The sequence below is a fragment of the Salvia miltiorrhiza genome, chromosome 4, assembly GCF_028751815.1.
Source record: "Salvia miltiorrhiza cultivar Shanhuang (shh) chromosome 4, IMPLAD_Smil_shh, whole genome shotgun sequence".
Classification (NCBI taxonomy): domain Eukaryota; kingdom Viridiplantae; phylum Streptophyta; class Magnoliopsida; order Lamiales; family Lamiaceae; genus Salvia; species Salvia miltiorrhiza.
In genome coordinates, this window is record NC_080390.1 from 5,042,451 (window position 1) to 5,058,119 (window position 15,669).

The 15,669-nt window shown below is 34.6% G+C and overlaps 1 protein-coding gene and 1 long non-coding RNA gene across 2 annotated transcripts; both read right to left on the bottom strand.

Annotated features, from left to right (window-relative positions):
* Positions 1-286: 286 nt before the first annotated feature.
* On the bottom strand, positions 287-1,890 carry LOC131022353 (serine/threonine-protein kinase-like protein At3g51990). The gene has a single exon (XM_057951808.1). It carries the CDS (start codon positions 1,586-1,588, stop codon positions 458-460), a length of 1,131 nt encoding a protein of 376 aa, XP_057807791.1. The 5' UTR covers positions 1,589-1,890; the 3' UTR covers positions 287-457.
* Positions 1,891-14,857: 12,967 nt separating this feature from the next.
* On the bottom strand, positions 14,858-15,659 carry LOC131022354 (uncharacterized). Its single transcript, XR_009101238.1, has 2 exons — positions 15,408-15,659; positions 14,858-15,311 (listed from the first exon to the last, which is right to left on the bottom strand). It is a non-coding gene; the product is annotated as an uncharacterized LOC131022354 (long non-coding RNA).
* Positions 15,660-15,669: the final 10 nt, after the last annotated feature.

Sequence of the window (15,669 nt, forward strand, 5' to 3'; positions counted from 1 at the left end):
AATACGGTAACGACGAGCTATGAACTCTTTCGATTCCATTTGGACCATAAAGGAAGGAGTAGTACATGCAATGAGTCGACAATTTTTTTTTTGTATTTTTTTTTTCATATTATGAAATACTTCCTCCGTTCCACTATAAGTGAGACTTTTTTCTGGGCACTAGAATTAAAAAAAAAAATGTATTTTATATGTAAATAAAAAAGTGAAAATAGAAAGAGTCTCACCCTGAGGGAGGGAGTACTCTTTTAAATGCCCTTTCAAATTCCTAATACAACAAGGAGCCATATTGAAATTGAAACAAATGTAATTTTTGCCATTCACTTTAAACAATTAATTAACAACGCAAATAATAATTAGAATACAATTCAACATTAGAAACAATTAATCTACAAAGAAAAGCTCACATTTTTGAGCTCTGCACTCTTATCTTTACCATCTTCAACCAATTTCCCTAAAATCAAAATCTCAAATTGGGCACCCTTTTAGCCCTAGGTCTCAATCCAGCATCATCATTAGGGGTAGCCATCAACTCCATCAAATTGCTTCGAACCCCCAAATCGAGGTGATTCTTCAATGGCGTTCCAACGAGTCCGACATCCTCCGCCATCATGCAAGGATTGGGCAAGCCATTCCACGAATACAGAGGAAGCAGCTTGCTCAGCTCCGCCAAACACGTCGCTACCTCCTTCATCGACGGCCTTCTCTCTCTACACGACCTCACGCATTTGGCGGCCACCACCGCCAGCATCTTCCTCACCGTCGCATCCTTGGGCGGCGGAACCCTAGGATCGTACACGGCGAAAAATTTCCCCCTCCTTATCAACGGAATCGCCCAATCCACCACCGACGGCGGGGAATTCCCCATATCCAGAGCCTTCCTGCCGCTGATGATCTCCAGGAGCAGAATTCCGAAGCTGAAGACGTCGGTTTTCGTGCTCACGTTGTCCGGCGTGACGTAGCAGGGATCCAAATACCCCATCGTCCCCGCCGGCGGCGTCGATCGCAGCCTGTAATCGTCGACGCACCTCAAGGCGAGGCCGAAATCGCCTAACCTAGCGTTGAGATTCCGATCGATCAGGACGTTGGCGGATTTGATGTCGCGGTGGATCACCGGCGGCGCGGAGGAATGGAGGGTTTCGACGGCTCTGGCGGTCTGCAGAGCCAATCTGAGGCGGCGCCCCCAATTCGGGGGGCGGGGATTGGTGTGCAGGACGTCGTAGAGAGTGCCGTTGCTCATGAATTCGACGACGAGGAGGCGGCCGTGGGCGGCGGCGCCATTGTAGGAGAAGCCGAGGAGGTTGACGAGGCTGGGGCTGTGGAGGCTGGAGAGGATGTCGATTTCGTTGTCGACTTCGTTAGGATTGTTGTGGGAGAGGGGTGGCGCGGAAGGTTTCTTGACGGCGACGAGGCGGCCGCCGCGGAGGACGGCTTTGTAGACGAGGCCGTGGCTGCCTCGGCCGAGGAGCTTGGCGTCGGAGAAGTTGCCGGTGGCTAATTGGAGGTCTTTGTAGTTGAATTCTTGGATTTTGATGGGGTGGGAATCGGCTGTGGAGATGGATGATTCCGTTTTGCAGGAGAGGTAGCCCATGCTCGCTAATGGTGATGAATGGGCGTCTGTTGCTGTTGCATGTGATGAATATGGATTTAGAGAGAGAAAGAGAGAGACGAGAATGGAATCCGATATTTGGTTTGGCAGCTAAGCTGACTCTGGGTTGTAAGATTTGGTTATTATTGCTGCACACATCTTCCAATTAATGCATTTCTTTTCTTGTCTTTTAAACTCCACTCCACTCTATTTAATACTCCCCCAAAAACATTCCATCTTTTACCATTTTAGTAACACTTTTTATTATTTTAATATATCTCACAAAAATATCCATTTTTTACTTTTGACATTACTTCACTCCAAATTCCTTTTTTTTTTTTTTTTTTCACTTTTTCCACCTAGAACACATTCACATGAGTATTTCTTGAAACTTATCGCTAAAAGAGAGGAATGTTTTTAAAGGAAGAACAATTATATGTTTAAAAAAATTACTCATTCATCCCAATTTTTAAGTATTCAATTTTCTTTTTTTGACCGTTCCACATTTTAATATTCATTTCTATTTTTAGTAAAAATATATGGGACCTTTACTCTACTGTAATTATTTTTATGGAAAACTTATTCCACTTACAACACATTCAACCACTTTATTAAAATCTGTATCACTCTCAAATGGATACTAAGAGCTGAGAGAGTAATATTTGTAGACATATATATATATATATATATATATATATATATATATAGGAATTGGTTCAATTGAGATTTATATATATTTTGAGATTTTGAGATAAATGAACATATAAGTACATTTTGATGAACTTGTCAATTAATTTTTATGAACGCGTGTTGGTCTAGGGTTCAATCCCTACAAGTGGCGTGTTTTTTAAATAAATTAAATAGATTCATATGTTCATCAGTTATATTGGTTATGTTCAAAGAATTTATTGATATGTTCATTTATCTCAAAATCTCAAAATATTTAAAATCTCAATATAAGCTAACCCTATATATATATATATATATATGATTGGATTAAAATAAAAAAAATATAAATCATTTTCAACCCTTGAAATCATTCCATGTAATTTTTAATATTACAAACATGTTTCCAAGTCAATCCGACGCGCAATGTGGAATTTTCAGTGCCGAAAAATTCACATTTGAGATTATATATACAAAATGTTAAAAAGTTGGGATGAATTTGTTAATTAGTTATTGAACGTTAGGACATTAAAAACATTGAGACAATCAATATATATGTAATGTAATTTCTATTTTGTTAGATTAATAGGTGTGGTATTGAGGTAGAAATGGAATAACTTAGAAAGTTGGGAATGTTGCTGCCTTTGAAAGGAAGTTCACTTTTGAGTTCTTTTTCGTTTTATTCCCTTTTCTATATGTTTCTTGTTGCGTCTCATCTTGTATTTCATTAAGGAAAAAGTAAGTAGTTTTGCTACTAATAAATTGAATTGCAAATTCAGGAATGATCACATGTCACTCGTAAATCCCTCGTGATATAATAGTGTTTAAATAACCTAACATGTGACTATGATATACTATTCTTGAAAATAGTCTGTCTACTTATTATATATTCGCGAGTTAACATCTTAAATTTACTTATTATATAATGTTCTGTTTGAAGTATTAGATAGAGTAAATAAATATTACTTTAAACTTCGCACTATTAAATCTTGAACTATTAATTTTGTAAATTGTACCATTCGTCTATTTTTTTGGCACAAAAAATTTGATGTGGCTCGCTGAATGCCACTGTATATTTAAAATTATTCTTTTTTTTTTACCTACATTGTACTATAAAACGACGTGATTATATGTTTTACTAATTAAAAATTCAATGAGTGAAAAATGGATGAAGGGTACAATTGATATAAAATTGATAGTTCAAGGTTTAAAAAATCATTTTTGATAGTTCAAGATATAATTGATAGTGCGAAAATAGTTTGAGGTTTAAAGTGATATTTACCCTATTAGATATGATTATACTAGATTAATCTTATACTAATATTTTGTTTGGTTGGGTGAATGTCTGGTATTCAATTTCGATCGAGACAATGACACGTAGAAATATTCTTGGCTTATGAATCGGGACTTATTACTTCTTATGACAAAATTAATATCGGACCAATTCAATCTCGAATACTCTCGAACCAATTTAATCCCAGCCACCGAATGCCTTCATATTGGATTAAAAAGGGCATTTTGAACCAATCAGATTATTATTAAGACCATAGGGTGAAGGGATTCATAAATTAAATTAGTGATTTTTTTTTTTCCTTTTCTCTTTTCGGCCTTTTCACTTTTTTGTAGTTTGCCGTATGAGCTCAAACTTGTGATATTTGATCGGTATGGGAGACTTTTGAATAAGACTTGTCCTCATTTTCTATACCATCAGCATGCAAACGTGGGTCCAATAATTTAACGTACCAACAAATAAATAAATCTATGTAAATTTTAAACATTTACATATGATTAACAGTTTTAATATCGCCAACATTTTATAGATCGAATTTTTCAAGTGTAATTTACCTCCTTTATATATGTAACTCGCACAAGATCGGAATTAATCAGTGCTCACACCTTAAATAACCGTGGGTTATCAAAAGTAAAATAATAATATTAGATTTTGATCATGAAAGTGATATATAATTAGAATTATTTCAATCACTTGAATAAAAGAGAGAGTGTAGAAGCAAGAGCAATTGAAGGTCTTGATATGAATTGGAGAAGACAAGAAAATATGAAGAGTTTGTAAATAAGAACAAGATAAGTTTGGACTCAATAAAGCTAACACAAAATAAGTTTAGAGAGACATGTCTATAATTTCAGGTAGGTGTATTAAAAAATGTTGGCTTATCAATAAAATTGTCGTATTCAAAAAATATGAGAGACAAAGCTTAAACAAATACTTTCAAGTACAAATACCATGTCCGTAAGCTCATCAAATTCTGATTGTGAACTAAAGAAATAAAATGTTTTTTTTTAGATGGTTCGAATATATAATAAGATTGAACAATTGCAGTCAACATATACTTTCATTGAGTTCCTAAATTCAAGAAAACCAAATGCCGATTTTTCAAATTTAGGTTGCTTTTTGAATCACTTTTTCCCATATTTCTCGCAGCTCAATTGGGGCGCGAGATAGTGGGGGAACGGCTGTTTTTCTTCTAAATTGGATTCTATATATATATATATATATATATATATATATATATATATATATATATATTTTGATAAATTTATAATATTAAATAAAAAATTAAAAGGCCGCATCACAACTGCTTGGCTAACACACGCACACAAATTGGATTGTATATTATACCGCTATAAAATTACATAATGATATAAGAACTGATTTTTAGACAAATCAGATTTTATTGTATAAAATTAAAGGGTTTTTTTTTCTTTTTTCTTGTTTTTTTTCATCAGTTCTCGTATAAAAATCGTGGAAAAATTGAACAAATAGATCAAAAGTTGTGATAAAAATTGAACTTTTAAAATCTCGTGAGCAAAATGAATTTTGGCCAAAAATTATGATATTACATGCATTTAACCCAAAAATTAAATAAATCTAACAAATTAATTTTGGGCATTTATGAAATCCGAATTATATACCACGAATTTTCTTTGACAGTGTGATGAAACTATTGTATATTTTCACTATCTAAAAATTAAAATTAATTCATATTTGGTACTATACATAGTAACATATTTGAATCACTCCCTATATATATAAATGTATGATTATATATATTTGTCAAAGGCAATATTTCACGGTTGTAATTATCTTTTTGGCCAGGAAATGCACTTGGCCCAAAAAAAAAGAGCAAACTAATATCGCACTTGATCTGAATATTAGTATGAAAATGAGTAGTTAAAAGGGAAAATGGGTGCAATAATTTAGGGGCGATAAAGGAGTTTAGCCTCATGATGTAAATGAGGTCAAATGACTTTGGAGTCAAGAATCGTCACATTATTGCATGATTCTAAACACACATAAAAAGAAGACAAAAATGTCTTTTTATACAGTTTCCATTGCAATTTCATGTTTATTAACTTTTTCCAAATTTTGGATGTCATAATCAAGGCGTAGTTAATATGACAAAATTATAATACGCTGAACGACACGAGTTTTAATAAAATAATTAATAGTGTTGTGAATGGTGTAAGAGTTCCATTATAAATGAGAAATCTATATATATATATATATATATATATATATATATAGGGTTAGGTTTTATTGAGAAGCTCAAATGTGTTGAGAAGTTGAAAAGCAATCCAATAGATGAACATGTCAATTAGTTTTTATGAACGCGAGCTTGATTTGGGGTTCGATCCTTGACGGTGGCTCATTTTTTAACAAATTAAATAGATTCGTATGTTCGTCAGTTATATTTGGTATGTTCAAAGAATTTATTGATCTGGGGTCTAATTGGCATGTTCATCAAAATGTACTGACATGTTCATCTATTAAATTGCTTCTCAACTTCTCAACACATTTGAGCTTCTCAATTGAACCACTTCCTATATATATATATATATATATATATATATATATATATATATATATGTATATATAATAGCAAAATAAATCATATTCTACGTGACGTCATATAATCACTCCATTTTAATTTTTCTCAATGCTCATTCATTCTTATTTTTTTCTAAATTTTTAATCAATTTTCATATCTAAAAATTATTATATTAATATTTCATAGATCTTGCACGAGTAAATATTGGGAACCTTTTCTAAATTCTAATGGCTTTGACTTTTTAATCAATTTATTTATCTTAAATCCCACATCGAAATTTTAACAAACTTCACCAATTGTAGTCATGTATTTATTAGAATCAGTAAAATCACCAACAATTAAATTTGACTAATGAATTAGTTGGTCAAAAAAATAGTTATACTTTTTGTTGAAAATTTTAATTTGGCTAATATTTATTTGACTAGCAAGTTTGCTAAATAAATAAAAATTTAATGAATTTCGAAAAAAGTTAGTATAAATAGATCAAATTTAAATTAGCGTAGTTAAATGGACGAAGCAAAATTTATCTCCTCTTAATCATTTAAATTAAAATTTTGTATACCATAATTTTATTTTCAATTTTCTTAACACTAAATTACATAGCTTTATCAATTAATTGTCCACGTAATTGAGTATTTATAAGTAATGAGAGTATTTGATAACATGATTTTATATACTTTAGGTTTTGCCATAAAAAGCATCTTTCATGTTCCTTCGTCAAATAAGAAAAGGGTTAATGGCATGTAAATTACCAAACTATTTTCAAATTCTGGTATAAATTCTGAACTTAAAAGGGTATCATGTAAATAGCTGAACTATTAATTTAATCTAATTTTGTAACTCCGGTCAATTTCCGGCAGGGATATTTTGGGTAATTTGCACACATGACTTATTTATGTTGAGTTGGAAGTCGGATGTGACGATGTGGCTTCCGCCTGGATGCCACATCACTGATACGGCGTCGTTCAGTCCTAGAGACTGTTGATGAACCGAAAAGTCCCGCCTTTTCCTTCATTTTCATTCCTTTGCAATATTTTTCATCTTCACTTCACTTTAATCAATACTCTCACTTTTGCCAGCGATTCCCAGCCTCTATCCTTTTTATCCTCACTTTCAGTCGTCAATTTTGTCGTATTTCACAGGCGACACACGGTCCCAGTTCTTAACCCTTGTTTCGAAGCGAGAACGTGGGGTTCTGTCGATTTGTGGTCCCAAGCAGTAGAAAAATGGTGAAAAGGTAAGTGAGTGCGCCATTTATTATGTTTTGCCCTAACTTTGATTATTCCTTTGTATCTTTGTTTTCGAAACTGTACTTTGTCGATTTTTGTGAGACTTAGGGTTAGACTGATGTACATTGATTACCCCAACTGAAATTTTGGTAGTTATTGTCTGTTAACGGTTTTTAGGGTTTTGTATTTCGTACTGGTGTGTAATTTTGTTAAATTTTTGCGTATTTTAATTGTGCAGTGACGATGGGTTTGGTTTGCATATTTGCCATGGTGGTAAGTTCATTAACTTAGAATCTAAACAACATTATATAGGTGGGGTGTTTCACCGAAAGATTGGGTTAGATCGTGATAGGTTTGGGTACTTTGATCTTGTTGATTATGTCAAAGAATTGGGTTATGTGGCTTGAGGTGGGATATATTATAGAATACCAACAACTCAAACACATAAGTTAATAACAAATGATAGTGGTGTTATGGAAATGTTGACATGTATGGGTGGACATGGAATCATTACTGTTTGTGTAGAGGATGGTAAATTTGTTTCAGATAAACAAGAGGGAGGTAAAGTTTGTGAGGATAGAACGCCTCAAGTACAGGTTGAGCCTAAAGGGAGTGGTAAGGATTTGAAAGAAGGGTCCATTGCGGGTGGGAATGGTTCTGAGGGTGAAGGGGAGGGTTTAGAAGAGACAGTGGTAGCCACTGATTGGGGTTCAAACGATGATGGAGAATGGGGGCCTCTGGAAAATGCAACGTTTTCTGAGATTGAAGATTATATCAACGGGGAATTTTTTGACAGTGGTAGTGATAGTGAAGAAGAAGATTATATACCTAGTGACAGTGAGTTATCTGATGTTAGCTTAGGGGACCTAGATTATATTTCTGATGAAGAGAACATTCAAATGCGAAAGAAACTTAAAACTGTTGATTGTGTTTTTAAATTGATGAATGAAAATGGTGGCTTCGAAGCCGATGTAGAACATGCACACCATTCTGATTATGAAGATGATGAGAAAGAATATGTCTCTGATGACACTGATTCTGACTTTGAACAAAGGCTGAGGAAAAAGAAAGTGGTTTATGACCCTAGATGTGACCATAGCAAAATGCAGCCTGTGCTTGGCATGTATTTTCAAGATGCTTTTCAGTGTAGGGCTGCCTTGACTACATGGGCAATTGAAAATGGTCGATATATCCATTTTAAGTCCGTGACTAAGAAAAAATTGTTTGCTAAATGTAGTGATCAGCAATGCCCTTGGCAGTTGTATGGTAGTTCTGTCCAGACAATGGGTACGTTCATGATTAGATCTTGTGTTCGGGAGCATACTTGTGCTAAGGCAATGAGTAATAAACTCTTGACTTCTCAGTGGATAGCTAAAAGATACCTGAACGTATATAGGGTTAGATATAACCTTTCGGTTAAGGATTTGAGTGCAGACATTCTGGAGAGGTTTAAAGTGAGGGTACCAAAGGATAGACTTTACAAAGCTAGGAGAATGGCTCAGGAGATGGTTAGAGGTTCAGTTGACCAACATTATGAAATGATCAACAATTATGTGGCTGAGTTGAGGAGAGTGGATCCAGATGGCAGATACGAGATTCTTCTACAATCAGATAATGTTTTTAAAGCCTTTTACATGGGATTGAGTCCTTTGAGAGTAGGTTTTAAGGCCAGTTGCAGGCCTGTAATTGGGATTGATGGGTGTTTTCTGAAAACGTATTTGGGAGGGCATCTTCTCTGTGCCACAGGGAAAGATGGGAATAATGGCATGTTTCCAATAGCTTGGGCTGTTGTTGAGTCTGAAAATGAAACGTGTTGGAATTGGTTTTTGCAAATATTATGTGAAGAACTCCAAATGGGTGATGGCACTGGATGGACCTTCATTAGTGATCAACAAAAGGTAACGAAACTCGAAACACTACTATACTTCAGTACTTTTAATCAAATCATGATATCGCTGTAAGAACCTTAAGTGTGTACTTTTATTTTGCAGGGACTACAAAATGCGGTTGCAGCTTTAGCACCGGAGGCTGAGCATAGAAACTGTGCTCGTCACATATATATGAATTGGAAGAAGGTTCACAAGGGCCAAACCCTTAAAAACCTTTTCTTTCGAGCAGTTTATGCCACATTCGAAGCCGAATTCAAACTTGCGGTCCAAGACCTGATGGATGAATCACCACCAGCCTTCGAGGATTTCATGGCACGCGATACTTCCAAATTCTATAAGGCCTTCATCTCAACACACCCCAAGAGTGATAGTGTAGATAATAACATTAGTGAGTGCTTCAATGGTTACATATTAAATGCTAGGGGTAAGCATGTTATTCACATGTTAGAAGAGATAAGGTCTTCGTTAATGGTGAGGCAGGTAGAAAAATTTAAAAACATGAGTTCTGTGAAGGGTAGGTTGACACCGAACATAGCTAAATTGCTGGAGAAAAATGGCATGTCAAGTGCTTATTGCATTGCACTTCCTGCCTTGCATGATTCATTTCAAGTGCAATATGAAGGTGACACATTTATTGTTCATGTAAAAACTGGAACAAGTGGGGAGAACAAGTGTTCTTGTAGAGAGTGGGATCTCACAGGGATCCCTTGTAAGCATGCATTGGCCGCTATAAAATACATGGAGCTTGACCCAATCAATTTTATGTCTGAGTGTTTCACCGTGCAAAAGTATTTGTCTGGTTACGAGCATGGTATAAGACCAACTCATGGGCCGAAGATGTGGCCCCAAGTTGAAGGTCCTATTGTCAAACCACCCCCTAAAACAAAGATGCCGGGCAGACCAAAGAAAAAGAGAGTGCGAGCACCAGAAGAGAAGGATGGCCGAATGACCAAGCATGGAGTGATGATGACTTGCAGTAACTGCAAACAACATGGCCACAACAAACGTCTATGCAAGAATGAGGCAGTCATAATCCCACAAGGAGAAAAGGTAAATAGTTAATGGCTTTCCAGTTACATGATTGAATATGAATCTTCATTTGCATATGTCTTAGAGGAGGAGAGGTAGGCCATCCAAACAAAGGGCAGGGGGACCAAACACTAACAACGCACCTGTTTCAACACAATCGACTGGAAACAAAGCGAAGTCAAGCAACAAAAAAGGCAATGAAAGCAACAAAAAAGGCAATGAAAGCCGGTCCAAGAGGAAGTCAAGCCATTACAAGGGACGAGGGGCTGCCCTCAAGGGGATTGGTGTCTACATCAATGAAGAAACAGGAAACTCATTCTATCATGTATGTCTTTCTGTTAGCAAGTGCAAACATGTATGTCTTTCTGTTGGCTCAAAATCATTCAACTTTCATGTAGGGTTCTAGTACAAGCAAGAAGGTAACCCAACTGCACAAATACAAAAAACCAAGAAGAGTTGATGAAGGTGTATCATCTTCCCAGAAGGATCAGCCAAGCACCAATGAAATCCCTACACATGAGAGTAGGGATGATGGAGGACCTACAACACAAGACCTTTGAAGATTAATTGAAAAGAAGCTGTTACCTTTTTGTAATCTCTTTTTTGTAAACTGAAAATACTTGTCAGCATTTGTGCTTTGCTCATTGATGTTGAGCTCTTTTGAAGATATTTTAGGGATAATTTGGCTACTATTTAATGTATATTTTGGTGTATGGCAGTGTATCAAACAATATGCTATGATATGATAACTATTCCAGATTTATATTCTGAGTTCTTCATTCTTATTCTTTCCTTGCTTGTATAAACTAGTTGGAATTGGTTCTGAATGTATGTCAATACAAATAGGTTTACAGCTAAAAATGAATTACTCATTACTAAACATGAAATAGATACATTACTTACTTACATTAACAAACCAAAAGGAAGACATTATATGTCTTCATTACCAACCAAGTACAGAATATAGATAGGTCTATATATTGCAAAAGGAAGAGAACATAATTCTCTTCAATCTATCTATCTAACTAAAACCTACACCAACTGAACTACCTTACTTCAGAACCCACAACAAAGCAAACAACAAGGCCACAACGCAAAGAACCCATTTGGTTGTCCGAATCTTGAACAACAGACCACGTACAATTCCTTCCAGTGTCTCATTCCTTGCCTTTAGTAGATCAAGCTCAACGACAGCTGAATTCATTACAGCCAATCTTGATTCGAACCTTTGACTGCTCAAAGTAGCCGCCATTGTCGCTTGATCCCGCAACTCCTCAGCTCTAGCCATATCATTCCGAAGTTTGGATATGCACTCTTTGTAGTGGTCATTCAATTCTGGATCAACTCACTCCCATAACCCACAATCTTCGGCAGACTACATTCACAAAAACAAAATCGAAACATTTACTTACATCATTATATGAAAGGAATTAAATACAGAGTTAACTTCAACTAACCCCTCGACGGCTGCAGCAGTAGAATCGCCGCATAGGGTTGAGAGGGGTGTGAGAAGTTCTCAACGACGCAATGCCGTGTTTGCATAGTTTGGGCAGCCCAGCGGAGCTACCCGAACGCGAATTGTATGGTGAGTTGAACCCCAACTCAGACGAGCTTGAGCTCGAAAAGGATTCTCCGGTCTCGCTATTCCACCATTTGCTCATGGTTGCGTCGAATTAATTTAGGGCAACAAGTGTGGAAATGTGGAATTAGGTTTTAAGGTTCTAATTTATAAAAAATTCAGTCTTCAGCCCAAACGACGACGTATAGACAGTAATTTAAACGACTGTGTTTAAATGTTTGTCCGGTGAATCCAGGTAGGATTTCCAGTCATCCACGTCACTAATTTTCAATCGGCAAATGACCGGAGTTACAAAATTAGATTAAATTAATAGTTCAGCTATTTACATGATACCCTTTTAAGTTCAGAATTTATACCAGAATTTGAAAATAGTTTGTAATTTACATGCCATTAACCCATAAGAAAATGTATCAACTTAAAATGTTATTGAATCACGTCAGAGGCACAACGTGTTAAAATGATTTTAGAAAGGTGAACGACAACATGAAAGACAATTATAAGAAAGCATGCTACACAATGGGTTTCTAAAAGATGACAAAGAGCGTATTTATTCGTTTTAGTTTTTTGTGTTATTTAAACAATTTATTAATATTTACTTTGCAATGTCAAAATTTTATTGAGATGAATAATCAATTATTGTAACAATTTATATTTCATTATTTAAATATTTATAAATTTAAACGACTTCAGGTAGTAAGCGGGTATCAATCACTACACGATTTTGGGAATCCGACAAGCAATAAATTATTTTTTAATTAGATATGAGATGAGTACGAGTATATAAATTCTAAACATGCTTCGTAAATTGTATAATTTCCTAATTTTTGAAGTTGGATGACACGAGTTTTAAGAAAAATGTTTAGTTGACAGTGTGTTGAGTAGAGAAAGGTACCGATCACTTTTGGATATTTACAGACTTAAACGAGTTTGAGAAAAATTAGTGAATATTACTATATGTGTTTTGACGATAACTGATAGTAAAAACACACACATATAGATGTTCAGGAATCCACATTTATTTTTTTGCGGAAGACTTCACTAATTGTAGAATCTATAAAAGATTATCTACATACGTGAAATATTCTCTATTTATTAAACTTTTATTTTTTATTGTTAATGTTTATTTTGAAATGTTATACTTTATTGAGATAGATAACTAATTATCGTAACAATTTATATTGATTGTTTAAATATTTAATAAATTTAAGCATATTCGGGTAATTAGCGGATATTACTATTATGAATTTAGAATGAGAATGAATAATAAAATTATTTTTAATTGAGTTTAAAACGAATACAAATATATAAACAAAGTTCATAATCTGCAAATTGTATAATTATCAAATTTATACTTAAAATTATTAATAAAATTTATATATAATAATTAATTCTCATCAAATTTCGACGGGCAACAAAGTAGTTGAAGGTTAATAAGATAATGAGTTATGTGGATCTTATTATTATAAACGAACGTGATAATTTTTCATGGACAAATCAAAAATAAAATTGTGATAAATTTTCCGTGGACTGATAAAATAATCTTTTTGAGTTAACAGGTAATATGATAATTGAAAAAGTTATCACTTAGTCTAAAATTTGGAAAAAGTTATTGCCTCCTCAGAGAAACATTAGTATTTATAAAATTAGAAACAACTTCAAGAAAATTTAGGAATAACCCCACCACTCTAACATGTGCCTTCAACATAACACTTCGAGTTTTTGAGACAGATAATAAGTTGATACATTTTTTTAACACTTTGCAAATGTTAAGATAGTACTACAATATAGTTTTTTTTTGATCAGTAAAGTAAAAATTTTATTGAAAGAAAATGGATCAAGGCATCAGGAATGCCAATCAAAACAATAAAACAAGTTTGAAGTCTTTGGAACACCAAGAAGTAAAAGAAATTCCTAACTCCACTATTTTGTAGGCCTCGTTCCAACTCCAAAGTCTCCCCTTAATCTGTAATACAAGTCTATCAATATCCCAAGCCTTGTCCTGAAAACGACTACCATTCCTGCTTTCCCAGAGCAACCACACTGTTCCAACCCACAAAGCTTGAAGCAGTCTTCTTTCTCTCTTATTTTTTCCAGCCGCAATGAAAGAAATGAAGTAATATTTTAATTTCATTATTACCCATGTAAACCTGCACCAGCCAGCAGCGTAATACGTTGATTTTCGATCTTGAAAATTATGATTCGAGGCATTTCTATTACATTGTGTGAAAATATTTTGAAAGTTTTTTTTTTTGACATCAAAAATATTTTGAAAGTTTGTACAACAATATAAGTATATTTTCCCTTTTATGCTCGTGAAGCGATACTGTTTGGACATGTGCATATAGGAGCCAAAGCCGCAGGGAATCTTACTAAGAATTAAAGTGATTGATATTATTATATATCACCTTTTGGTGGGATACATATAATCACTCCAAATCAGATCAATCAAATTCTTCACCCTTTCTTCCTTTTTGTCGTGGTAAAAATGTTCACCCTTTCAATATCACGAAACTGAACATTGCTACATTAGATTTCCATTTTTGTCTATATCTAACCTCATCCACCAAAGTAAATAACTTCTCAGAATCCCAATACTCAAACTAGTACTCATTCCTTCTCAACGAAGTTGAGTCGTATTCTTTTTCAGATCGTTTCAACGAAGTTGAGTCGTTTTCCTTTTTGAAATAAATTAAAGCTGATTTTTCATTCACTCTCTCTTCGCATTTAGTTTATTTAAATTTCTTTAATTTGTGTATTGTAGTAATTTTTATGGGACGTTATAAATGGGACGGGGAGAATATTATCTACTATCAAATTTAGTTATTAAAAAAAACAATAGAACGTCCCATTGTGACATGAACCGATTCATCGTCAGCAAAATTCATCTTAATAGTTTTAAAGGCGTGTTAATTATTTACTAAAATCAACTTCTATCTGCACATAAAAAACTCCAAATTAAAGGAACAGACGATCAAGAAAGATGATAACTTTTTTGAATAATCCAAAAACCAAGTAAGTAGAACCCAAAGAGCTCATCAAAATATATAGGTAGTTTCCATAGCCAAACCTTTAACAAAATTACAACAGTGCGCTGTGCTTAGTTAAATAAAAGAGTATCTACATCTCAACACTACATATATATGTGGATCATAATTGCCAAAAAAGAAAAAAAGAAAAAAAAAATTGAAACTCTCGGTCTAAAACCATCTAATGTTGGAGTTGTTATCAAAGAATCCAATGAAATTGAAGCAAAAAGATGTCATGTTGTCCCAAAGAGTGAAACAAGAACCTGCATGCTATCCCACCATATAAATTCTTGTGTACAGAGCTCTCACTTGAACATGAATCAACACTACAATTTGATGCTACATCACAAGTACTCACGACCCGAATAATTTATCGGAAGTTCTGTCTGGTCTTGATCATTCTTTTCAGTGTCGCTAACCAGAAGTTGCATTCATCCCAATCACTTGTTGTGAGGAGAACCTATATCACATCTTCACATGCAAAGCTATCAATCGAAAAGGAGAAACATAAATCAAGAATTAAAAAAATAACGAAATAGCTCTATTTCTCCTGTACCTGGATCTGAAGGGCAGTGCCAAAATCACCATTGTCCAATGCTTGACAAAGCTGTACGAGCTTCTCTGCAGCATTTTTAGATATGTCTCCACTATTAAGCTTTGCAAATAGGGGGCGCCTAACTTCTTTGAGTTGTCCTCTATTTCTCGCTTCTTAGCGGGATTTGCCCGCGATCCTCCCAATGCTTCACTTGTCTCGTTAAAGAGTCTCGTAGAGTTGCAATGACAGGCTTCTGTTGTGCTGTAGGAGATTTTAAAAGTTG

Excerpts from the sequence above, each read along its gene's own strand:
- LOC131022353 (XM_057951808.1), bottom strand. The coding sequence starts at position 1,588 with ATGGGCTACCTCTCCTGCAAAACGGAATCATCCATCTCCACAGCCGAT.